General features: G+C 43.9%; 1 protein-coding gene across 1 annotated transcript; it reads left to right on the top strand.

Annotated features, from left to right (window-relative positions):
* Positions 1-26,701, top strand: OPTN (optineurin). The gene is made up of 14 exons (XM_069978731.1): positions 1-109; positions 2,642-2,800; positions 3,312-3,511; positions 4,374-4,544; positions 6,279-6,355; positions 8,944-9,078; positions 10,491-10,590; positions 11,274-11,389; positions 11,663-11,812; positions 15,089-15,161; positions 17,029-17,187; positions 18,776-18,909; positions 24,521-24,603; positions 25,628-26,701. The coding sequence occupies exons 2-14, from the start codon at positions 2,653-2,655 to the stop codon at positions 25,738-25,740; spliced, it is 1,659 nt and encodes a 552-aa protein (XP_069834832.1). The 5' UTR covers positions 1-109; positions 2,642-2,652; the 3' UTR covers positions 25,741-26,701.

The following is a 26,701-nucleotide window of genomic DNA, read 5'->3' as shown; positions in this document are numbered from 1 at the left end:
GCGCGATCACATGACACACGTCACAGGGGGCGTGCCCGGCGTGTCTGGAGTGGAAGATTACAGAAAGTGTCGCGTACTGGATGACAGCTGAGTGACTAGGAGCATGCAGGTGAGAGCTGTACCCCCAGTGCGGGGATGCCAGTCCTATAGTCTTCTGGGTTATGTGCTCTAGATTAGAAGCCCACGTGACTCCTGTACTCTACCACCCTGTACCAGTATACCATGTAATCATCCGTGCACTGGGGTATATAGGAGCAGCGTGATAGTAGGAGCGAATATGGGGTAGTGGCCTGTCACTTGTCCTCATCAGTGTCACCTGTGTTGTAGCCTTCCTATCCACCGCCTTCCTGCCCCTCTCCTAGCTGTCCACCGCCTTCCTGCCCCTCTCCTAGCTGTCCACCACCTTCCTGCCCCTCTCCTAGCTGTCCACCACCTTCCTGCCCCTCTCCTAGCTGTCCACCGCCTTCCTGCCCCTCTCCTCTCCTACCTGTCCACCGCCTTCCTGCCCCTCTCCTTCCTGTCATTCTCCTACCTGTCCACCGCCTTCCTGCCCCTCTCCTACCTGTCCACCGCCTTCCTGCCCCTCTCCTACCTGTCCACCGCCTTCCTGCCCCTCTCCTCTCCTACCTGTCCACCGCCTTCCTGCCCCTCTCCTCTCCTACCTGTCCACCGCCTTCCTGCCCCTCTCCTCTCCTACCTGTCTACCGCCTTCCTGCCCCTCTCCTCTCCTACCTGTCTACCGCCTTCCTGCCCCTCTCCTCTCCTTCCTGTCCCTCTCCTCTCCTTCCTGTCCACCGCCTTGCTGCCCCTCCCATACCTGTCCACCGCCTTGCTGCCCCTCTCCTAGCTGTCCACCGCCTTCCTGCCCCTCTCCTAGCTGTCCACCGCCTTCCTGCCCCTCTCCTACCTGTCCACCGCCTTCCTGCCCCTCTCCTCTCCTACCTGTCCACCGCCTTCCTGCCCCTCTCCTACCTGTCTACCGCCTTCCTGCCCCTCTCCTCTCCTTCCTGTCTACCGCCTTCCTGCCCCTCTCCTTCCTGTCCACCGCCTTACTGCCCCTCCCATACCTGTCCACCCGCTTCCTGCTGTCCTGTCACACACTTACATATCATGTGTGTCATGGCTTATGACCGGCTGATCTCTATACCGTTCCTATTTCCTTATTGGCGGTAGATAACATTCTATCCATATAGTACAGAGTTTTATGGTTTTATCTCCATTACTGATTAAACTTTTTCCTATGTAAAGTGTTTGGTAGGTAGAAGTGTTCACGAGTTGTTCTTGAGGTAACGTTACAGTTGTCATCTTAAGAGTTGTGATTGTATTATAAAATAGAATCACTTGCTGTACTGAGTGATGGTGGAGGGCCCCCTGCTCCACTATGGCGCCCCCCCATCCTGTACCACTCCCAGATCCTTTTCTTATCTCTGGGTGATGGAAGAAACTACAGGTGAGAGAATTTACAGTAATAGCGAAGCGCTTCATTATATCTGCAATCCGCTCATCAGCCGGCTGCCTTCTAACTCAGTGCTGCTCCTTCCCGGGTTCCAGGAAAAGCTGGATCCAGTCCTAGGAAACTGGGGGAAGTTCCCCAGGGCTGGATCCATCTCTAGAGGAAAGCAATGAGCAGAGGATACGACACGTCCCACCCCTTGCTTTCTTCATGCATACTATATAAACAGCTTGCTACGCAATAAAGCCCAAGTATTATTCTGACTACAGAAGTTGCCCAGAGCAATCCTTTTACGTACACGTATACCTTGTCCATTATGTAATCTGGAGCTGGGGATCTGTATGTGTGAACATACCCTAAAGTTAGCATGGAAATAAATAGAGAAATGTGTGCGGTCCATTTGTATAATGTATTACTGTTTTCTGGTCTATTCTATAGGTAAAGCATGTGTGCTGATTAGGTTAATAGGTTTAGTAAAATCCAATGTACAGTATTGTAGGGGTTTTATGATCTCTCACTGTTACTGGGATCCTGAGTGCTCTGTATGGTCCTCTGAATGTGCATTACTAGGCCTTATACTATGTGGCTATATTGACACACAAATAGTATCTAAAAACTTCATACCTTTTTTAATCATTTGCATGTGGGTTTGTTCCCACTATGTTTTTGACTGTATCTGTAGCCCGTTTTCTGGCTAAGCAGAGATGAGGAACCTTTATCCCTCCACTGTTGCAAAACTACAATTCCTATCATGCCATGACAGCTAAAGCTTGGCTTTGGCTCTCCAGGGATGATAGGAATTATAGTTCTGCAACAGCTGGGGGGCTGAATGTTCTCCAACCCTGGGGTAGGAAATGGCTGTTTTATTTGTGGCACTAGATACTTGCCAATATAGGGCCATATTTTGGCATGAATACAGCCCCAAAAAAGGGTCTGACACTAAGGCCCCATTAACACATCCATTAAATCTGTCTGCATTTGCAGCTCCTCTAATGCAGATAGATTCACAGGTTGCAGATAAGTCTGCGGATGTGCACCCAAAGCTATCTGTAGCAGTGGTTTAGCAGCTACTGTGTAGTGTGGGCTCCAAACAATAGAGTAAGAGGGTGGATTGTCTATTTTGCCCGTAAAACCCTCTAAATGTCGTTGTGTATGAATATGGACTAAATGTTGTGTTTGCTGTTCTAGTTCCTGTAGTGATGGCTGACCAGAACTGTAACCGGACTCCTGGGCTGGAGGTGGTAAATGGACACTCGGATCCACCTCAGACTAGCCTTTTGGATAAAAGTGATAGTGACATGCTGGAACAGATAAAGCAGCTGCTTGTGGAAAACAATAAACTGAAGGGTAAGCAATAAATGATGTTCTATAATATAGGTTGTGTTTAGACCTGTAGGCTTAGCTGTGTTTTTTTTTTTTTTTGTTAAAAAAAAAAAAAAAAGTTCCAGAAATATCTGGTGATGGTTGAGAATGCTGAAAGTGTCACTGTCAGTTTATTTTATTTTATTTTTTATTAAACCATTGATTTCCGTCAAAGCTTCTATGCAAAGCTGTACTGATAAGTGACTTGTCACTTCTTTGTTTAGTGTTTATTTTGTAAACCAGAGCATTATTTTGTTTTTTCCCCATTTAAATTAATGGTTTTTAGGTAAACTTTGTGTGATTTTTAACCTGGTTTATGGCATGGTTATTGCCAATGTGAACAAATTGTCTTACGTCAGTTTTCCCTCACCTTACGCTTACCACATCCTGCTGCAAAGACATTTATAGTTTTGTATATATCCTGTCAACAGCTGAATTTTCTTCTCGTTTACATTATAAAAAAGATTATTTATTTAATATTATTTGTCATAATTAGAAACCATGAAGCAGAAGAATCAAGAAATGAAGGAGCGTCTCGAAGAGCTCTTAAAGAGGGAACAACTGAGGGAGGAACAAGGGCAGTCTGAACTGGGATATATTGAAGCAAAGCAGCGCTTGTGTGAACTGAGCAAAGAGAATGAACTATTGAGAAAGGAAATACAGCAACTAAAGGAGAAGGGAAACCTTTCCACTCAGGTACCTGTCACTAACGTCCCATGATGTCACAGGGATAGTGAGTTCCTAATATTAGTAAATTCCTTATATATTGTATAAGCACCCTTCATGGTATAACTATGATTCATGTGGGCAAGAGCTCAGGCAGTCACCACTATATCTTGATTGTAACGAAAATGGATTGGTTGACCCTTCTGCTGCCAGGGTTTTTTGGCCATTTTGCTAATCTGGTAGCAATAACAGTCTTCTTGACATGCACAAAATAGAAAATCATACTAAACCACCATAACCATACATATGTATTCTCCGAAAGTAAACTACTGGTACGTTGTTCTTACGATGTATTTTTCATGACAAGAACGTCTGTTGTTGGCGATTAAAACAGCGGCCGTTGTTGTCATAAAATAATGCACTGCATTAAGCTCTATTCGAACAGCGGTCGTAGTTCACATGCTGTGTTATGCAATTTACAGAAATGCTGATCAGTGTATTACTTACATCATATTGTTCAGCTGTTCTCCTAATATGCTGGAGAATGTGATTTTTGCCATCCCCCCCCCCCCTCTCTACAGCTGCTGATTGACAGTTGACTGCCTATACACAGAATGGATAAATTACTGCCAATCAGCAGCTGGTGGGCGGAGTTTTCTGCTTGTCATGAATAATGAGGACTACTTATTGTCCATGTTATTCAGGAGGATATCTCTGAATCAGCTGCACAGAACAATGTAAGTGATCCATCATTCTGTTCAGCCTCTCTGTCACTACTTTATGCTTTAAAATGCAACTTGGCACTATGCACTGATTCTACTGCATATTGTTTATCTAATATTCATGATGAACTGAAATCCTCATAATTCCTTTGTATGTTAATAATTCTTAGACAGCCACTGTTTCCACCCTTGAAAATGGAGAAGAAGACATGAAGTATCTAAAAGCTCAGCTTGTACGTCTTCAGGCTGAGAAGGCCGATCTTCTTGGGATAATATCAGAGTTACAAGTAAAACTCAGCAGTTGCACATCTGAAGATTCATTTGTTGAAATTAGGATCGCAGTAAGTTAACTTCCATTTTTAATAAGCAAACTTGTAGCAGACTGTTCGGGCAGGGCCGTCTTAACAGTATTATGGGCCCCTGGGCAGAGGTGCGAATTGCCCCCCCCCCCAACCGCCACCATCAAATCCCCCACATCTTTGCATATAGTGCCCCCCATAGTAGCCAATCCCCCCATAGTAGCCAATCCCCCCCATATAGTGCCCCCCATAGTAGCCAATCCCCCCATATAGTGCCCCCCATAGTAGCCAGTGCCCACATAGTAGCCAGTGCCCACATAGTAGCCAGTGCCCACATAGTAGCCAGTGCCCCTCATAGTAGCCAGTGCCCCCCACAGTAGCCAGTGGCCCCCATAGTAGCCAGTGCCCCCCATAGTAGCCAGTGCCCCCATAGTAGCCAGTGCCCCCCATAGTAGCCAGCGCCCCCCATAGTAGCCAGTGCCCCCCATAGTAGCCAGTGCCCCCCATAGTAGCCAGTGCCCCCCATAGTAGCCAGTGCCCCCCATAGTAGCCAGCGCCCCCCATAGTAGCCAGCGCCCCCCATAGTAGCCAGCGCCCCCCATAGTAGCCAGTGCCCCCCCATAGTAGCCAGTGCCCCCCATAGTAGCCAGCACCCCTATAGTAGCCAGCGCCCCCCATAGTAGCCAGCGCCCCCATAGTAGCCAGCGCCCCCATAGTAGCCAGTCCCCCCCCATAGTAGCCAGTGCCCCACATAGTAGCCAGTGCCCCCATAGTAGCCAGTGCCCCCCAAAACAACAAACCAGTTACTCACCCGTCCGGCGGCCCCAGCAGCTCCTCTCCCGGCAGCGCGCACTCCCGACATCCTCCGGCACAGGCAGCGGGGTGCAGAGAGACTGGCTGTGCCGGAAGTGTCCGGCTGCATGACACATCCAGGACACAGGCAGCGTCTCTGTACCCCGCTGCCTGTGCCGGAGGATGACGGGAGTGGCGCGCTGCCGGGAGAGGAGCTGCTGGGGCCGCCGGACGGGTGAGTTCCTGGACTGCCGGCCCCTTCTATCGCCGCTTAGCTGAGTCGATCAGAAGCCCAGGAAAGTGCTGCTCATTGCACTTTCCTGGGCTTCTGATCGGCTGTCAGCTGAGAAGCGATAGAAGGGGCAGGCGGAGGGGGTGGCTCAGGGCCGCTCACTATGCATATGCACAGTGAGCGGCAATACAGGGGGCGGGCAGGACGGCTTCCTAGTGGTGCTCAGCCCTGCTTGGGAGCCGTCTTCGCTTTATAGGACGCACTTAGTTTTATAAGTGCGTCTTATAAAGCTAAAAATACAGATATGTCACAGGGGGCAGGGGCCCCCTAGGACGCAAGGGCCCCCGGGCAGCCGCCTACCCTGCCCAATGGATAAGACGGCCCTGTGTTCGGGTTCGGCTACATTCTCTGAATCTGAACACTCTGCATTTGACTCCCAGTGGTTTGATACAGAGGCTGTATCCATGTTTTCCTGGCAGCCCTAGGGCGGCATCCACCTTCTCCGGACGCTGGGAGTCAAATGCCAAGAATTTGCGTTTGGAGAACGTTGCCGAACAGATCAGCAAGTTCGCTCAACATTAGTTACAACCTATTTTGTTTTTGAAGAAATCAATATGAGGTTGTCCCAAAGCAATAAAATGTTTTCTAATTGTAAAAAACAAAAATATTTGTATGCATTAAATAAAGATTAAGCAATTATGTGCATATTTAGTGAATGATCACCTTAAATATTAATGTTTTTTCTTTTCTAGGAGAAAGGTATTGGTGCAGAGATTAAAGAGGACAAATTAAATGATAGCGAGTCAAATCATGATATTATTTCATACAGGTATGATAAAGCATGTACTTTTGTTCATGTTTCTTTAAAGGGGTATTTCTATTTTCATGAAGTTATCCCCTATCCACAGAGAATCCCACCGATCCTGAAAATGGGGACAAAATTGTTCCCACAGTGAATGGTGCACACTGCACCCTCTCTCTTATTCTCTGTGGAGCCACTGAATAGTTATGAGCACTGAACTCATTTAATGTTCGGTGGTCCCATAGAAAATCAGTAGAGCAGTAGGTGCACATGTGTGATGTACACCATTCATTCTGTAGACAATTTTGTCCCCTTTCTCGGGATCACTGGGCCCATAGGTAAGACTCAAATTGATGAAATGGCAAAACCCCTTTATTTTTCAATAAATAATTATAAATTATATAATGTTTGTCATATTAGCATTATACAAAACTTAGCCATATTACACACAAAACTGTAGCTGGTCTAATGACTTTAACTCGCAGCATCATAAATTCGATTTTACAGGTGTCTAAAAGAGGCCTCAAGCAAAGGAAATATGTGTGAAAAAGGGCAGAAGAATTTAGAAAACTGTATTTTTCTTTTCCATATTTCTAGATTTTTATAATTATAATTAGTGTGGGAGTTTGCGGGAGAATATTCCATGATTTTCCTGTAGGGCTACAGCAGATCTGTGTCCCCTTATTCTCATGATCAGTGGGGGAACTCGGAGGTCAGACCCCAACCGATTATGCATTGATAGCTTATCCTAATGATATAGTGTGTATGGTATGTATTAAAGGAGAAGTCCGGCCAAAATTAATTTTTGATATGTTGTTACTTATGAAAAGTTATACAAATTTCTAATGTACATTAATTATGGGAAATGCACATATACTGCTATTTCCCTTAATTTAGTAGATCAGGAAGTGTTAGAAATATCTCTGAAGAAGTGACGTCACGACCCAGGGTGTAATTCCTATGGAGTGTCCAGCAGGGGGCGCTCTCTATATAGAAGTCTATGGGACTTTATTGTTTCTATGGGTTTCTATGTAATGTAATGTAGTGTACAGTGCTTTATTGAATGAATACATCTATGGAATACTTTGGGGAGCAAGTGTCCTTGCTCCCCAAAGTATTGCATAAATGTATTCAATCAGTACATTCAATACACAGTAAGCCCGCCGATCCGCCGCATTTCCGCCGAATTTCCGCCGATCCGCCACACGCTGATCCGCCGCATTCCCGCCGATCCGGACCATATACATTGAACTACAGCTCCCATCATCTGCTTCTAGTATGAACAGCTGATGGGAGCTGTAGCTGGGTAATGGATATGACATACCGCCGGGCGCAGGGGGGAGCCGCTCAGTACACAGGAGCGCTCCCCCCTCCTCCTCCTCCTTCCGTGATAACTTCCGCCTATACCAATGCTGACTCCCTGCCTGGCCGCCGCTCTCCGCTCTCCCCCCCATACATACCGGCTCCCGATGCATCCTGGTATCCGCGCTGATGCCGGGAGCCGGTATATGTGAGCGGAGAGCGGCGGCCAGGCAGGGAGTCAGCATTGGTATAGGCGGAAGTTATCACGGAAGGAGGAGGAGGAGGGGGGAGCGCTCCTGTGTACTGAGCGGCTCCCCCCTGCGCCCGGCGGCATGTGATATCTTTTACCCAACTACAGCTCCGATCACCTGTTCATACTAGAAGCAGATGATGGGAGCTGTAGTTCAATGTATATGGTCCGGATCGGCGGGAATGCGGCGGATCAGCGTGTGGCGGATCGGCGGGAATGCGGCGGAAATGCGGCGGATCGGCGGGCTTACTGTGTATTGAATGTATTGAATGAATACATTTATGCAATACTTTGGGGAGCAAGGACACTTGCTCCCCAAAGTATTCTGTAGATGTATTCATTCAATAAAGCACTGTACACTACATTACATTACATTACATTACATAGAAACCCATAGAAACAATAAAGTCCCATAGACTTCTATATAGAGAGCGCCCCCTGCTGGACACTCCATAGGAATTACACCCTGGGTCGTGACGTCACTTCTTCAGAGATATTTCTAACACTTCCTGATCTACTAAATTAAGGGAAATAGCTCTATATGTGCATTTCCCATAATTAATGTACATTAGAAATTTGTATAACTTTTCATAAGTAACAACATATCAAAAATTAATTTTGGCCGGAATACACCTGTAGGCTGGGTTCACACTACGTATATATCAGTCAGTATTGTGGTCCTCATATTGCAACCAAAACCAGGAGTGGATTAAAAACACAGAAAGGATCTGTTCACACAATGTTGAAATTGAGTGGATGGCCGCCATTTAATGGCAAATATTTGCTGTTATTTTAAAAAAAACAAACAAAAAAACGGCTGTTGTATTGAAATAATGGCAGTTATTTACTGTTATATGGCGGCCATCCACTCAATTTCAACATTGTGTGAACAGAGCCTTTCTGTGTTTTTAATCCACTCCTGGTTTTGGTTGCAATATGAGGACCACAATACTGACTGAAATATACGTAGTGTGAACCCAGCGTTAAGAAACATAAAACTATAGCTGGAATGCCATTCTGCCTTGTACATTCTTGTTATTATTAATGCTAATATGCATTTCAGGACAAGGTGTCCTAGTAATGAGAACCATGCCATGGAATCAGAAGAACTGGCAGTGAGTAAGCTGCTTCGTAGCTTGCGAGAAGAAACAGAAACGGTAGAACAATTGCAAAAGGAGTTAGCAAGTGCAAATGAGAGGCAAGTGTACTGTAACGGTGATAGGTCGTTTTGACATTTAAAATCGCTATACTTGTCTGTCTCTTGTTAGTCTGATACTCTTTCAAAGTAGCCCCACAGGACATTTTTGGCTGCTGCTATGTTCAGAGGAGAGGTGCGCTACAGCAAAGTTGCCGTGACGCCATGTCATACAACTACCTTGTAAGCCCCATTCCCATTGCTGTAGTCAGCAGGATTATGTCTATCCTCCCAGTGCAGCCAGCTTCTTACGTATTTAGTTGGAGGAGGGTCTCTGCTTGAAGCAGAAGCAGCAATATGCTGCAGTTTCTCTGTGGAATAGGAGCAGTGGCAGCAGACCGCCGCTATCTTCTATGGGCTGCCTGGACGATCTAACTATCACATGGGCAGGTCCCCCCCCCCCAGCTCACTGCCGACATGTGTAATAGCGCTGGCAGCGAGCAGGGAACGAGAAGCAAGCGAACGCTGACCTGACAGGTCGGCGCTCGCTTGCCCCCTCTTGTTGCCCCATTTAATAGGGGCTTTACTTACTATAGTTTCAAGTAAAAGTTTCCTTATCTATAATTAAAAATGTCATAAAAGACACAGCTAACCTGATAGAAAGAGGGCTCATAAAGCTAGGTCTACATAAAAATAAATTTATGGTGGTGTGTCATATAAAACTTTTACTTTTTGACTGCATCAGACTCTATTGCCCTTGTTGTGCACTTCATTACATACAGGCAACTTCTCCCTGCAGCTGCCTATGACTATTTCTTTACTATTGTCCATTTTTAGCTAGGCAAAGCCTTCATCAGCTCTATTGGACTACTGCCCTTACACCAGCTCACTGAACCTTCTTTTAGTTTGAACAACAACAGCAAATCAAGGTTTAAGCGTACCTGTTACAGTGCAGCCTTTGAAACTTTCACATGCAGCTGCTGACGGTAGTTCAGATTGCCATGGAGACGTCCCAGGTGTCAGCAAGTTCTTTGTACAAGCCCTAATTTAGAATAGAGCTTTTGCACAGAAATTGTCAACGCACGGGACGTTTCCTTGGCAACCTGAATTTCTGTTGCCATATGCGTCTGTATATGGAAGTTGCAACGGTCCTGCTGCACTGTGTGTCCATAGGCTGGAAAACATGAAATGTTGTTTTCAGACCATATTGCCCAGCCCTGGTCCAGGAGTTTCATTAGCCTGGAGTATATACTTTCTGACAGTCATTTCATAGCTTGGACCACAAGCAGTCATCCAGAACAGGCAGCACTTTGTGGACATGGACAAGTACAGAAGTTCAAAAATAGATTCACTGTATGTGTTAGAATAGCTGGGGATGCGCTAAATGTGAACATGAGAGAACAATACACTTGTTTTAGTTTTATTATTTACTTAGAACTGAATGGAGAACTATAAATGAAACCTATGTCCCCTAGATTGTCACAACTGGAAAGGAAATCATCTGCTTTGTCAGACAAAGAAACTGAGACTGAACCATCTGAGGAGGAGAATGAAAAGCAGAAGTTTGTAGAGCGGGTGAGTGATTTTATAGTCACTAGGCCTCCTGTATCAAAGCCAGTGCAGATGGAAAAGAGTTGTATCCTGGCTTTGGTATTAGCAGGGTGAGTGACTGAATAAAAGAAGTGATCTCATTGGACTTTGAGGGACTTCTGATTTGCACTGGCTTCCTTTAAACATCAATGTGCTCTAAATTGTCTGCATTCATTTCTTTCTTTCCCTGTGATTTGAAGCTCGGATATATTAGCAATGTACAATTTGTGATTTCTATAGCTTTGTAAAGAAAGGCAAAATGCAATTTGTGTTTGGAAAGAAGTATATGGTTGAGCTAGGTAATAAAAAACACCAAAATGTTTGTTTTTTTTTTGTTTTTTTTTTAAAGTGGAAAGCCTGGGTTGGTGATGCATCTCCCTCCCTTTTGCCTGTGCCCAGTCACACCTGCGTAGCTGCCTATGGCAGGGGTTGTGCTATGTTTTGCAAGAACCCTTTAAGTCCATCTTCCATTCCCTTTTCTGAATCCCGGGAGCTTTTTACAGATCATTGTGGAGCAAGAGTCCTGCAAGTCAGTGAGCCGTAGAACTGCTCTGTGGTGTTACATTTAATAGTGCATTACTCCAGTTGCAGTCCAATGTTATACGCAAGTCTTTTTTTAGTTGGTTGTACAGGTGAGACAGATTATTGAAATTGAGTCTATTTTACAGCTGTCTTTTGAAGTGGACAACCTTAAGCAAAAGATTGAGTCGCTAAATAAAGAGCTCTATGAAACAAGTAAAGACTTAAGTGAAGCGCAACTTATAAAGAACAAGCTACAGGACAGGTAATAATAAACTTTACATACTCATTTCAGTTGAGCAACTATATTCATCTAAATTTAGCAACAAACGCTGCTAGAGTTTTATATATATTTTTAATACATTGCAACCAGGCCCAAACAGTCTCCCTACCCAGTATTTTAACACCTTCTCAACCTGAGAGCTTTACAGCTGCTTACTCCTTACCTGACTTCTTGAATTTGTATAAGATATAGTAGGAGAACAGATAATGTGTAATATCTTAATTCTCATTTTATTCTGTTTTCTCTTGGTTCTAGATGTTCAATTCTAGAGAGAAAACTTGCGGATAATCAGGTTGATGTGGATGAGAGACAAAAGCTTTTGTATTCTGTGCACAAGTTAGAGCTGCAAGTGGAAAGTCTGCAGTCAGAGATGAAAATGGAACAGAGCAAAACAGAGGAACAGCAGTGAGTGCAGACCCGTGGCATGAACACCTGTCTGTATTTCTGCTTGTCCAGAATGTCTTTAAAAAAAATAATATAACGAAAAAGAAAACATTGTAGGTAAACAAATTGCCACATGTAAATCAACACAGCCTCCAATTGATTTACAGGCAAAGGCATGTATAAGAGAGTATAGCATCAACATTTCCATATAAAAGTATTACCTCTGTTCCTGAACACAATCGGCTCTGGAGGGCTGTTCCGGAACCGAGCAGTTTGAGAACCAAGCTGTGTGTTCCCATAGGGAACAATGTAAATGTATTAAGTGCAGAGCACCCGCCCCACAGAGTGTAAAGACTATTAGTAATTAGCGGTGCATTTTTGGAGAAGCAGCAGTGGGCCAGGGAAAGCACCAGCGAGCAGGATCCGCTGTGGGTAGGGCGGCCAGCGTCGGGACAAGGGCGCCCGCAGCCCGGAGAAGGGTCCCTTTTGCTGGGGAAGACTGGAGGAGCTGTTCCCCCAGCAGGGAGAAGCAAGAACGGCGCGGCAAGTTCAGACAGTCTCTCTCTCTCTGCCTTTGCTGCGGGGAACACCCATTTAGAGCGGGGATACCCATCAATATGATGGGAATCCCAACTCCTGTAACCTTGGTGTTCCTGAACACCTCAGTAACTGTCAGCTGAACAATATTTTTCACTCTTCAAAGATTCCTAGGAAAAAGAAAGGTGGAATCTGATTGGTTGCTAGGGGCAACTGGGCCAATTTAACTTTACACCAGTTTGATAAATCTCCCCCAATGTTCGAGTACCAAACAAAATTTCAGGGGGAAAATTTGTTCGGGAACGGAGGTATTACTGTAGTAAAAAGACATTGTAATGTATTACAAAGGTGTATACAGGAACTTAAGTAAAGGTTGTAAATATTGCCATTAGATCAAAACCAGGGGCAATGGCTTTGGCAAAGAAAAAATTCACATACATCATTGATACAAGTGCCCCTCTTTCATGAGACATAATAAGCAATGTTGGCATTTGGTAAGGATCACTTCATAGTGGCCATAATTGCAATCCATAGGGACCAAACTTTGTAAAATTTTTGTGGACGTTACCTGCTCAACCAGAGTGGAGAAACATCCCTGCTGCCTCACCACAGTGGAAGCAAAGATCATTGGCAGCTAGGCCTTTTCAGCCAAACAAGTGTGTAGTAGACCCTGTTGAGAATCTTTCTTCGTATAAGAACTCTGGCACTGATCACTGTATCATAGCTTTCAATCATCTAGCATCAAGTCAGGTAAATCACACAACCACAAATCATATGCTCGTGCAAAGGGTTTAAATGTGACAGACTGGAGGAGGGTGTAGGCTTATGTTAGGGGTTTCGGGAGATCTGGAGTCCCAAGGAGTTCTTCTTATTTGGGAGAAGAACACCTGGGTGGCAAGCCAACCAAATTGAGCCCTAAAGGCATGTCTCTGTATATAAAAGAGATCTGGAAGGCACTTTTAATCCACATAGGGGACAGAATCCCCCAAAAATGCCTAAATTTCCCTAGTGACTAAAATGTAACTATTTTATTATATCTTTTATTAAAAGAAGAATTATACGTGAGTTAGTGCAGTGATTTAATAATTAGTCACAGTCCTTCTAATTCCATAAGGTGCTATAAGACATTGCACTATTTGCAGCAGCCCTATTTTACATAATGTTGTACACCCATGTCAGATATTCTGTACCTTAATAAATTAGAGACAATACCCCCAAGATGGGAAATATATAAAAAAAAAACCACACAAAACATACACATGTCTTATGTGCACTGCCCCACCCCAGCCACTGATTGGCTGAACGGGACGTGAAGACGCCGGGAGCCTCTGAAGCAAGCCGGAGCGGGGAAGAGGTAAAGTATGCTCCGGCAGGCGGGGTTTAATGTCGCCGTCACATACATACTAGCAGTGTGATGTAAATCCCGCTGCGAGTATGTATCCTCATTGAAAATCATTGGCATAGGATCCGCAGAGGATTCCGCTGCGAATTTGCAGCGTAAAATCCGCTGCGGATCCACCTGTGTAAATTTGCCCTAAAACAAGACTTGGGAGGCAGAAGGCCATGCTACTGGGACATTTTATAACACAAATTTAAGTACAAGTGCATCATATGAGTAAACCAGTTCACTCCTCAGCATAAATGCATGTGCTAAAATGCTAATGCAAAGACAATCATGCCCACAGTACGCCGATTAGGGTATACAATGTACAAATACGCTAATGCACATGAACAGGTAATACTGGTTATTGGCACTCAGGTCCCAGTCCGCTAGCCCCCACCTCACACTCCAAAGCTGTCTCGCTTCCTCAGGGAGCTCCTGAAGCCCTTTATGGCAATAAGGGATATAGGTGCTGGACTGTGAGTGACAGGTAAAATCATCCTATGCCTACTCTGACATGTTTCGTCACACTCCTCTGACTTTTTCAAAGATTTTAGCAAATGGATAAAATCTTTGAAAAAGTCAGAGGAGTCTGGCGAAACATGTCGGAGTAGGACTGTGACTGAATTTTTAATCGCTGCACTAACTCGCGTATAATTGCTCTTTTTAATAAAACAATATAATAAATGTTAAGTTTTAGTCACTGGGGAAATCTTTGGGGGACTCGGCCCCCTATGATCTAAAGGCATGCCTCAACCCAATATAGGAGAAGTAGGACTTTTGTGGGAGGGTAAATTTAGTGTAAAACTGGATGAAGGACAAAAATTCTCTGGTCTCTGTCAGAAAGTTAGAGAGCGAACAGCCACCTACACATCCCCATGGTTGTAAATGATAAAAGGAGAAGTAGTGAGGGAGGTTAGGGTTAAACCACAGAAGATGCCAGAGGGACAAAAACATAACGGGGAGTACTTTATGGGAGAAATACCATGTACATGCTATGATGCGTAAAGGGGTGAGAACCCTGGAGGAGGGCTGATATCTGTACAGCAGATTTGTGAGATTTTAAGAACCCATGTGAGCAGTTGATACCGCAGTCGCTGCATTGCTCCTATCAATACCCAACCACCATAAAGCATAAACCAGTTGATAAGTAGTATTAATAGAGATTATGGGCACCCATTCCTCCCTGGCTCTTGGGGGCCTGTAGAGCCGCCATTTTCATCCTAGGGGGCTTGCCCTGCCAATAGAATTAGCGGAGCAAACTGTCAAGCTGTCTAAGAACATTTTAGGATGTGAGTAAATTGCTCCTCATATTTATACTGTATATGTATCTATATTGTTTTCATCGGTCACATAGCTATTCTTTCATTCTTTTATAGGAAACTGATATTTGTCCTTGAGGAAGCATTGAACAAGCAGAGGGGTGAATATGAGTTATTAAGGGAAGCTGAAGTAAGTACAAGTAGCATTTTTTTTTAGATGAGGACATAGATTATGTATGTTTTTTTCTAGCTACAATATTGATCACAAGTTGAAGGGGTATTCCCATCACCTAAACTTTTGTTAGATGATGGGAAATGCAAAAGAAAGCAATTTTGCAATTGCATCACATTATCAAAATTGCTTTCTTTTTAAGTTTGGTCCCTTTTCTCTTTCTGTCATGTTGACAGTGCAACAGCAAATTAGTGACTGGCCAGTGACAGAACTGGTGATCAGGACCTGGTAAGTATGATTTTACTACTTATATGTCTCCCTCTGATATCCCACATGTCCCCAGGGCTTGGATTGTCCCTGGAGGAAGGTTTATTGTTAGAAGGAAAAAAAGGAAAAATCGGCCGCACATCAGCGTGCAACCTGCAGTGTGAACAGAGTCTTAGATGTGCGGCCAATTTTTCCTTTTTTTCTGTTAAATGTGGGCTGTGTGGCTACCTCTTGTTGGCTTGCACTCCTCCCATGTCCCAAGGGTGCGATATAAAAGAGATCATTTGGCTCCTATCTGCCCAGTTGTAGGCTTATTTAGCCCAGGAGATTGCTAGTGTGTAAATACTAGAGTAGGGACCATGTCTCGAGGACGCCTTAAAGAGGACCTATCACCCCCCGTGCCGGGGTGACAGGCTCCCGACCCCCAGTTAGATCCCCTTATACTTACCTCATCCCGCCGAGTCCCGCTGCGGAAGCCGGTCCCGGGATGGAGATATCCTGGTCAGAAGCCGGCGCGCGCGCTCTGGAGAGAGGTCCGGCGTCCATAGAGAATGAATGGAGCCGTGCACGCGCATCAGAGATGAGTCCGGCTCCATTCATTCTCTATGGACGCCGGACCTCTCTCCAGAGCGTGCGCGCCGCCTTCTGACCGGGATATCTCCGACCCAGGACTGGCTCCGGCAGCGGGACTCGGCAGGATGAGGTAAGTATAAGGGGATCTAACTGGGGGTCGGGAGCCTGTCACCCTGGCACAGGGGGTGACAGGTCTCCTTTAACGTTGGCGACATGGTACACTCTGTTCAATCAAATAGTTTGCTAAGATCCTCACTTTTTGATATCTCTGGAGCAGGTGTTTACCATGTGTACGCTGGGAGGAGTATATACGGTAAGCCCTTGCACCTGTGGGTTGCTGCTGCACTTTCTGTTTTATTGTCAGAAGGAGACACCGCAGTGCTTAGCTAAACTGCCCCATTTTCCTTCCCCCGTGCCAAACCCGGAATTGAGAGCGGGACTCGGCAAGGCTGGGCTAAAAGAGGGGAGATGGCACAACTCCTTTACGTTACCTTGTCATTCTAAAAAAAAAACCTTTTGACGTGTCAAAATCAGTTACAGTGTGTGTGTGTTTAGACCCCCACTGATCTCTAGGTAGAAGCACACAACCGTGGGCTTCTCCCCAATCCATCTATAGATCAGTGGGGGGGGAAGGGGGCTGAACGCTCAGATCTCCACCCATTAAGACTTTTGACATTTAAAAGGGTACTACAGGTATTCTGCCTTTTTTTTTATATATTGTTGAGGCTTTCCTCAAAATAATAAACAACCCATACTCTTCCTTAGGGGGTCCCTCTGTGCCATCTTCGGTCCCCTGCGAAACTATTTAGGTTTGCAAAAACTCCCATGGATGTTGTAAGGTGTGTGTGTGTGTGTGTATATATATATATATATATATATATATATATATATATATATATATATATATATAGATATATATATATAGATATATATATATAGATATATATATATAGATATATATATATAGATATATATAGATATATATATATATATAGATATATATTTTTATTTTTTTAATTCAATGTCACTATTTTGTCTATTTAAGTCTGAAAAGGTGCCGAAAATGCTGTTGCTTGAGTTGGAGAAAAAACTTAATGCCTGTGAGGAAGCATTGGCTAAGAAGCAGTTAGAGATTGATGAAATGAAAGAGGTGGCTGCTAAGTGCCAGGCAGATTCAGAGACAATTGACGTTCTTCGTGCTCAGGTAGGATTAATATACTACAATATGGTAAAAATGACTATTACTGGTCTTAGCACCTGTATAACTCTTTTTTTAAAATTCTTTATAAATTCTCAGAAGTAACTTAATATGGTGTGGAAACAACCACAGAGAGAGAAAATCAAACTAGAGTAAAAAGTAAGAAAGAAAAATAGCATAATTATAATAAAAGAATTATGTATGTGAATAATGCTGAAGAATATAAGGAAAACTTAGTCACAATACTTTCTTCTTTGAGGGGAATGCTGTTTGATTGGGGTTCATGGTGACCAAGGTTTGGAGCAGCTGCTTACTTTCATAGTCTGCTGGGCGTACAATCTGCAAAGGATGGGGCAACACCATTTTATCAAGTATAAGAATTCAGATCAGGGAGCAGGCTGCTATAATGATGTAACTTAAAGTGGTTGGGTCATTAATAAAATTAGGTTATAAAGGGGTACTCCAGCGAAAAGCTTTTTCCCAGTAATTGAAACACATTACAATCACCTATCTGCCACCTTCCCTATCTTTTCCCCCCTCAACCCCCCCACCAGGAAGTGAAGTAAACTCATTCTTACCTAATGACTGTTGACCCCAGGCTGTTCTGTGGCAGCCATTTTGTGACAATTACATCATCAAGAGGGAGGCAGGTCTAAGCCCTGTTAAGCCAGCCTCCCTTTGTCAGATGACTCTGGTTGCTCTCTGATTGGCTGAGCAAGATGCAAGTCATCTAACAGTTCTACAGAGTCAGTTAGACATCACAGGAGACAAAGTGCATCATGGGAAAGCCCAAACAAGGAAGCGAAGAAAAAATGAAGCCACCAACTGGAGCTTCAGGGACCTGCAAACAGCGGGAAATTCAAACGGAGACAGACTCAGTAGGGATGGTAAATGTAAAAACTATGTTTATGATTGATTGTGGTTTTTTTTTCTTTTTTATCAGCGCCGGAATACTCCTTTAACTGATGCATTATTAATTATTATTAATCCTTCATGCATTGTTTTGATTACCTGTTGCCATTGGTTACTATTGACTAAGGTGGGCAAGGCAAGCTCATTTCTACTGAAAGCTAGCAAGCAAGGGTGATTGTGGGAAAGTGTGGGGACTCTTGCATGGTAATAGCAGGGTCATAGTTTAGAGAGAAAACCAGCAAGTGATTAAATCCATGTGGGAGAAAAATAGTACATTGATTAGATCCAGCTATTTTAGAGCCAAAGAAGTAACTTATTTGGTTCATGAGGGCAGTCCCACCACATATGATAGTAAGTACCTCTATTAGAAATATATCAGAAATATATCAGAGCAGGGGAAGTTGCCATTGAGGTATCTGATAGGAAGGCTGGGTACAAGGAACTGCTTTGGGAGGAGTTAGGAAATGTGAGTATGAGGAAGCACCAGGGGGTTGGGTGGCCTTGATACTTTCATTATTGGTTGGATTACTATGCTCAACTTACTTAGCATGTGGTAAATAGAGGCTTTATAAAAACAACTACTGGAGAATAGGGCAGCACAAATCGGGTGACCGATTCCCTTTAATTTCCTGTTGATCTGTCTTCATGGACCTATCGTTTTATTTTTTTTTCTTCTGCCCAGCTTGACATTTACTCCTGTGATTTTCATGCTGAGAGGGAGGCCAGACAGAATCTTCACCAAGAGAAGGAGCAGTTAGCTACACGCTTGGCATATATACTGAAAGAGAATGAAAAGCTGAGAGAGGAAAGAGGAAGGTATGTTGTTTAGAAGAGCCTTTTTTTGTATATGTTTTTTTGTTCCCACCTTATACTTGCTACTTGCTTTAATTATTTTATAATACTATACTTTTATACTGCCACCTTTGATACAAACCATGTGAACAGATATTTTTGTAAAGTTCATTGCAGTCCACCATTTTTCTATGGAAACCTGCATTGACGAATATTGGTTAATTCTTTTATACATAGCCTCTGAAATACGAAAATCCAAAAGAAGACGTCCAGCACCCAAAGCAAAGATGCATAAACCGTTGCCTTTATTGCAAAAATGACAGACTAACTCTTCCTGTATCTGTGTCATTTTTGCAATAAAGACAACTTTTATGCATCTTTGCTTTGGGTGCTGGACGTCTTCTTTTGGACTTTGGTGTGGAGGCCAGGTTCCAGGTCTTTCCGAGCACCGAGCCAAGTTGGTTGCAGCTGGTAAGCTGACTGCTACTCTGACTGTGTTTCATTAGCCTCTGAAATAGTGCAGTAAGTAATATCTGAAAACAAGCCATTTGTGTAATCTAGGAGAATATTGTTTCATATCAAACCATTTATGTTACTGTGCTGGTATGGAACACAAATACAGGGTTATAGGAAGAGTATACTTTAATAATATCAGTAAGCATGTACCTGTTAAAGAGGACCAGAGCCTCCTAATCACCCCTCCTTAGTCTAGCGTTCAAATCCATTTTGCTATAGAAGTAAAACCCTATCAGCATAGAAAGAAAGTAAAAATACTGTCGGAATTGAAGCATCCAAGGCTGTAAAAAAAATGACATTGGTGTAGAAAAAAAGAATAAACTGGGGGCACTCACCATCCGTTGCAACTTTTTATTTAGATTGCAAGCTAAAAATCACACATAGCACGCAGGAGCAGGCAGGGATGTTGCATCGGACGGTAAGTGCCACTAGTTTATTCTTTCTTCTACATGAATGTCAGTTATGGAAAGCACCCGTCACCGACTTAAATCTCACCTAGGCATCTGTTTAAGCCAGGGGTCTCAAACTCAATTTACCCGGGTGCCGCTGGAGGTAGAGTCTGGGTGAGGCTGGGCCGCCTCAGGTTTTCCACAAGAAAAGCTCTTACAAAAACATTCCAATGTCATCAAATGTTTTTATTTTTTCATCTGTTAAAACCCCTAGCCCTCCCACCCACACACAGAACTATCACTCCCAGCCCTCCCACCCACACACAGAACTATCACTCCCAGCCCCCCCCCCCCACAGAACTATCACTCCCAGCCCCCCCCCCCACAGAACTATCACTCCCAGCCCCTCCCCCACACAGAACTATCACTCCCAGCCCTCCCACCCCACCCACACACAGAACTGTCACTCTCAGCCCTCCCCCCACAGAACTATCACTCCCAGCCCTTCCCCCCGCAGAGAACTATCACTCCCAGCCCTCCTCCCCCCCCGCAGAGAACTATCACTCCCAGCCCTCCCACCCCCCACAGAGAACTATCACTCCCAGCCCTCCCCCCCCCCACAGAACTATCACTAGCAGCCCTCCCCCCCCCCCCCCCCCACAGAGAACTATCACCCCCAGCCCCCCCCCCCACATACACACACACAGAACTATGATACCCAGCCCTCCCCCCACACCACTTATCACCCCCTGCTGAGAGTACTCTTACCTGAGGGCTGGCGGGGCATGACTTCACCCAGGCCGCACGTCCCCTTACTGATTGGCTGGACGTGCGGTCCGGGTGAAGTCATGCTCCAGCGCCGCGCAAGAGCTGAGCACTGCGGGAGGAGGGGGGAGGGGGCGCTCCGGCAGAGCACTGCACTGCACATGTAACTACAAATAGAAGATAGATGTGCCGTGTTTCTGCCGGAGCCCAGGAGGAGGGCGGGGGTGGGGGCGCTCCGACAGAAACACGGCACATTATCTTCTATTTGTAGTTACATGTGCAGTGCAGTGCAGCTCTCTGCCGGAGCGCCCCCCGGGCCAAACTTACCATTGAGGTGGGGGCCGCAAACTAGAGGGCCGCAGTTGGCCCGTGGGCCGCGAGTTTGAGACCCATGGTTTAAAGGGAACCTGTCACCCCCTGTGCCGGGATGAAGGCCGCCCGACCCCCTGCTAGAGCCCTGGATACTTACCCCATCTTGCCAAGTCCCACTCCTGGAGCCTGTCCCTGGACAGAGGTATCCCCGTCTGAAGCCCGACGCACACGCTGCTGAGATGAGTCCGACGCTCATAGAGAATAAATGGAGCCATCATTCTCTATGGGCGTTGGACTCATCTCAGCAGCGCGCGCCGGGCTTCCGACGGGGATATATCCGTCCCGGGATCGGCTCCAGGAACAGGACTTGGCAGGATGGGGTAAGTATCTGGGGCTCTAATGGGGTGTCGGGCGGCCTTCACCCTGGCACAGGGGGTGACAGGTTCCCTTTAAGCTGTCTGACCTCTACTTACACCAGATACAAACCAGGCAGGGCTGGCCACTTTTTCTCTATAGAGTACATTATAAAATAAAATATTTTGGACTGTTCACTTTAATGTAAGTAAGTAGGGATTGTGCATTAAGCTAGGTCTCTGCTTGTGGCTCTAAATATGAAACTGTGTACATTGATCTGTGTCCTTTAGATTGGGACAGATTGTTGTCAGCAGAAATAGCATTCGTCCAGCAGCTATTTAAAGTGTATAATCGGCTTAACTGGGTTCACACTACGTATATTTCAGTCAGTATTGTGGTCCTCATATTGCAACCAAAACCAGGAGTGGATTGAAAACACAGAAAGGCTCTGTTCACACAATGTTGAAATTGAGTGGATGGCCGCCATATAACAGTAAATAACGGCCATTATTTCAATACAACAGCCGTTGTTTTAAAATAACAGCAAATATTTGCCATTAAATGGCGGCCATCCACTCAATTTCAACATTGTGTGAACAGATCCTTTCTGTGTTTTACTCCTGGTTTTGGTTGCAATATGAGGACCACAATACTGACTGAAATATACGTAGTGTGAACCCAGCCTCAGGCTATGTTCCTACACAGTATTTCTGCTCAGTATTTTGCAACCAAAACCAGGAGTAGATTGAAAACCCAGAAAATCTTTATTCATACACTGTTGAAATTTAGTGGATGGCCTTCTTTAAACGGCAAATAATTACTGTCATTTTAAAACAACGGACATGGTTTTGAAATCAGGACGGCCATCCACCAAATTTCAACTGTGTATGAATAAAGCCTTTCTGTGTTTTCAATCTCTTCCTGGTTTTGGTTGCAAAATACTGACAAAAAATACTGTTTGGGATCATAGCCTAAAGCTAGATGAACATATTACATAATGTAGTTCAATGGTTAACCCCTTCACGTTCATAATACTACTATATACGTTCCTACTGCACATGCACGTGCAGTAGGAACGCATATATATACGTTCCTGGACTGAAGGGGCTTTAAAAGAGTACGGGACCACTCCTGTGCGAGTGGTCCCAAACACATCAGTGCAGCCGACTCCAGAGCTAATGACAGGAAGCTACGGTCCCGCAGCTACCCCTTAAATTCCGCAGTGCACAGTGATCGCAGTGTTTAAAGGGGAACTCCGGGTAGAGGTAAAAAAAAAAATGAAACTTCTGCAGAAGCATATAACAATACTTACCTATCTATCCCAGTTTTGAAACTACCAAAAATCCATTTGTTTTAGGGGGTTTTGTTCTGTTTTGTGTTTCTGTATTTCCTGGTTGAGCAGATGTACTCAGTACTACAGGTTCCAGAATGCAATGCTTTCCCTCAGATGTTCCATCACAGCCCCCCACGCTGCCTATTCCCCGCCCAAAGCTGTTGCAGAACATCTAAGTTGTGTTCACACATTGCAGTTTCATTGTGTTAATGAATTATTTGCAATACTTTATAATTTCATTGTGGTCCCACCCGCACAGCACGCTGTATTCTCTACCTGTAACGCTGATATTGGAATGAAGTAAAGAACTTTTTAAATTAAAAATTTTTTTTCTTTTCCTTTCCACACACATATTATGATCAAGCATCTTTTATCTTTGAAGTTGATTCCCACAAAAAGGACTTTATTCGATATTATCTTACATGGGATATACTGTTTATCCCTTGTTTTTTGTGCAGGTGGGATTGGCAGTGCCGGCTCTGATCCCCTCTGCCGTTTAGCATTATCTATTTGTGTTTCTGCATAATTTTTGTGCAGATACTGCAGTACTGCAATCACACTGCAACATGTATGAACGCAGCCCTAATTTCACAGTAGACTTTTGCACAATCAGCGAAGTTGAAACACCTGCTTCTAGCCAGTCAGAGATGGTGAATCACGCCCTGCCCCCTGTCTGCATCATCAGGCTGTGTCTAGCAAACACACACAATGTGAGACCGAGGCATGGAATATTTGTCTTCTAAGGTGGGAGAGCAGAAGGAGCAGGAGACAATGTGGATTGGCACAGAGGCCATTTTTTTCACTTCCTGGATTTCTATCAGCTACCAGTGTGGCAGAACCACACAGATAAGTTAATACAATGTATAGACACATCTATATAACTTTTAATGTACTTTTAGTAGAAAACTAGTTTTTCTTATCCGGAGTTCCCCTTTAAGGTAGTCATTGACAGGACAAGCACCTGTCAATGACTGATCGGGACATGCTGCGGGGGTCCCGATCACATGTGCAGACAGGCGGGGGTAAGCTACTTACTTCCGTCTTGTCCGATCGTCCATCTGTTCATAGAGTCTGCTCTCAGGCAGGCTCTATGAAGAGATCGCCAATAATACTGATCAAAATTTTTCTTTTACACCAATATGATATAAATTAATATTAGAAATCATGGCGAAAAAAATGACACCTCAACCAGCACCGTAGGTGGAAAAATAAAAGCGTTATGGCTTGTAGAAAGTGGGGAGGAACATGCTTCAATTTGACCCGGATGTCCGTGCATCGATGACCTCAGTCATGAAGGGGTTAAAGAACTGTTGCAGAAATGATGATTTGATGAATTTTTCACACACCGTCATATACATTTTAGTCTATGTTGGTCATTAAACTGGTGATACATGATGAAAGAAACTGGGTGAAGGACACCATTCTTTCTTGGAATATCTTGAGAATGGTTGTTTCTGAAAGATCACCTGTGAGCAAAATTTGTTTTCTAAATGAAAGATCTTTCATACAAGTATAAAACAATTTCAACAGTTTCAAACATGAAAAAAATGATAGTTCATTGTTACATTTTACCCAACAAATAACCATTTTGGATTTTGGTTGAAATGGTCAATTTTCATGATTTTTGAATGTAATGAGTATAGACAGATACAGGCACACAGCCAGTGCTCCTTCAGTCTCTTCTTCACTCCTGTCTTTCAGAGCTTTTTTTTTTTCTTTTTTTTATTTGCTAAATTATAAGAGCACACATTAGTTCAGGAGCCCCTTAAAAATAGTATTCATGGTGCATGCATTTGACTGACGCACCTAAACATTTTAAAGGGGATATCCAGGATTAGAAAAACAGCTGTTTTTCTAATGCAGTATGCTCCTTACTGGTTACTGCAGGCATACAGAACTGTTAGAAAACTGTTATAAAAGATGTTTGTTCTGATTAAGTTGATCGACATACACCTTACCCTTTTAGGCAGTCCATAGAACAGCTTCAGAGACGGCATAGCTCCATAAGATCATCATCTGGTAGTGAGAGTCCTACAGCTGTGGCCAGAGGTAAACTGTCAAAGTGTTACATTTATTCTCATTACACTCCTTGTGTTGCTTTTTTTTTATAGTTGTGAATTAAATTGGAAAAATTGAACTAGATAAAAGTGCAAATAAATATTGCTTTTATAGCCCAGTTACTTCAGTGACTTAATTTTCTGTCCTGTAAAGCCTCTTCCATCTTACAGGACACTTTGCTTACTGTAGGCTCCGGCCACACATTAAAGGAAAACAATTACCAATTACCGAGGGAGTGTGACTTGGCCCCAGTACCTTACAACTGCCGAGCACAGCTCTCCCAACACTGTGCCTGGTAGTGTCCGGTAGGGCAAAATCTTCATCTTTAAACATTGATCCATGAGGCATGAGGGCAGAACTGCGCAGTCTGAGCGGTGGGCTTTGTATTAAGTTCCCATTGCTCAGGCTGCCAATCAAGTGTGAGTGGCTGGGAGAGAGCGGAGACTGAGTGACTACATGCCACTGCGTCTCAGAGAGCTGTGTCCGGCAGCTGTAAGGTACTGGGGCCAACTCACTCTCCCTCAGGGAGGTGATTGGGTTCCTTTAAGCTATAATAGCATTGTACATGTATTTTTTCAATACTGTCTATAAGTCTATGTGCAGTTTGGACCCTTAAAATTTTTTACAGCACTAGATATGTGAGAGGTACAGCAGTTTAAACATATGTTGGTGAATGGCCATGCTACTTGCATGCCCAAGGAAAACAAATTGTGTTGTAATTGCACTTGTCCACTGGGTGGTTCCTTACAGTGCAGTGTACTGGGCTCTGAGAATTGAATGCTTACCAGCTACTGTGCTCTGTGTGAACGTCTGCTCAGTCTTCTGGATGGACAGTATAGTCATCACTTCTTTGGGTGTGCAAGTTACAAGACAATCCACCAAGATATGCTAAATCTGCTTTATTCCTTACCCGTGCCATCAGCAATGTTATGTGACAGATGACACCAAAGCTACACAAAAAACCATGAATAAATTCCCTCTATAATCTGTAAAAATTTTATTTTTTTACTTCCAGGAGCAGACAACATGGAGCAGCCCAGCCTTACAGTACACATTTGCCCTAAGTGTCAACTGATGGTGCCTGACATGGATACGTTACAGATTCATGTGATGGACTGTATCACATAAAAGCAGCGATTGGATTTCTCCATACAAGTTCTTCCATACAAACAGCTTAGCTTTTTCTCATGAGATTACTCATTGGTTCTTAAACTGTACACTGGATTAAGCATCAAACTGAATCAGCACTATATAGTTTTTGGTTTAATGGGAGTTTGGCTAATATATAGACATTGATTTAGAGAATTAAATAGAGTTTATTCTTCAAAGCACAAAATACCTTAAAAACCTGTGTTACCATAGCTTTTAGTTAACCAATCATTGTGCAGCTTCACCTGTGGCTGCATATCCATGTGGTATCTATCATAGTGTAATAATTTACCAGAACCTGCCAAACATACAAATGGAAAAAAGAGAGATTTTCTTTGTGTTTTACCTTTGTAATTGGTGAAGATTACAGTTGAGTGAACTTTGAGCTTGCTCGAGGTTGTCCGAATCCCAGCATGCGGCATTTGATTAGCAGTGGCTGTTGACGTTGGATAAAGCCCTATAGCTGCCTGGAAAACTTGGATTCAGCCTATAGACTATGGCTGTATTCATATTTTCCAGGCAACCTTAGGGCTTTCTCCAACTTCAGCAGCCACTGCTTATCCAATGTCGCACATTTGGGTTCGGACGAACTCGATCATGCTCAAAGTTCGCTCAACTCTAGTGAACATGCAAGAAATAAAGAGTCATTTATACACCAGCTTACTAAGACATTCTGTCTAAATTTGAGATAATTATTCAATTCATATTAAACTTGTCCCTGCTGCGGCTTACGTTAAACAATAGATATGAGGCCATAGGAATCTAGTGTCCCTTTGGAATGTTCTTTTATATTGCTTTAGCTATTAAAATTCAATATATTGTGATCCAGCATAAGAAAAATATATTTTTGTTTTGTGAACTCCTGTATATAAAATATCTTCCTTTCCCACACAGTGTAAAATTAGAGATTTATGTAAATAAAATTCTTTAGTATCTTTCA

Source organism: Dendropsophus ebraccatus, chromosome 1 (genome assembly GCF_027789765.1).
Source record: "Dendropsophus ebraccatus isolate aDenEbr1 chromosome 1, aDenEbr1.pat, whole genome shotgun sequence".
Taxonomy (NCBI): Eukaryota; Metazoa; Chordata; class Amphibia; order Anura; family Hylidae; genus Dendropsophus; species Dendropsophus ebraccatus.
The sequence above is the reverse complement of the archived record's forward strand: the minus strand, read 5'-3'. Positions and strand labels throughout refer to the sequence as shown.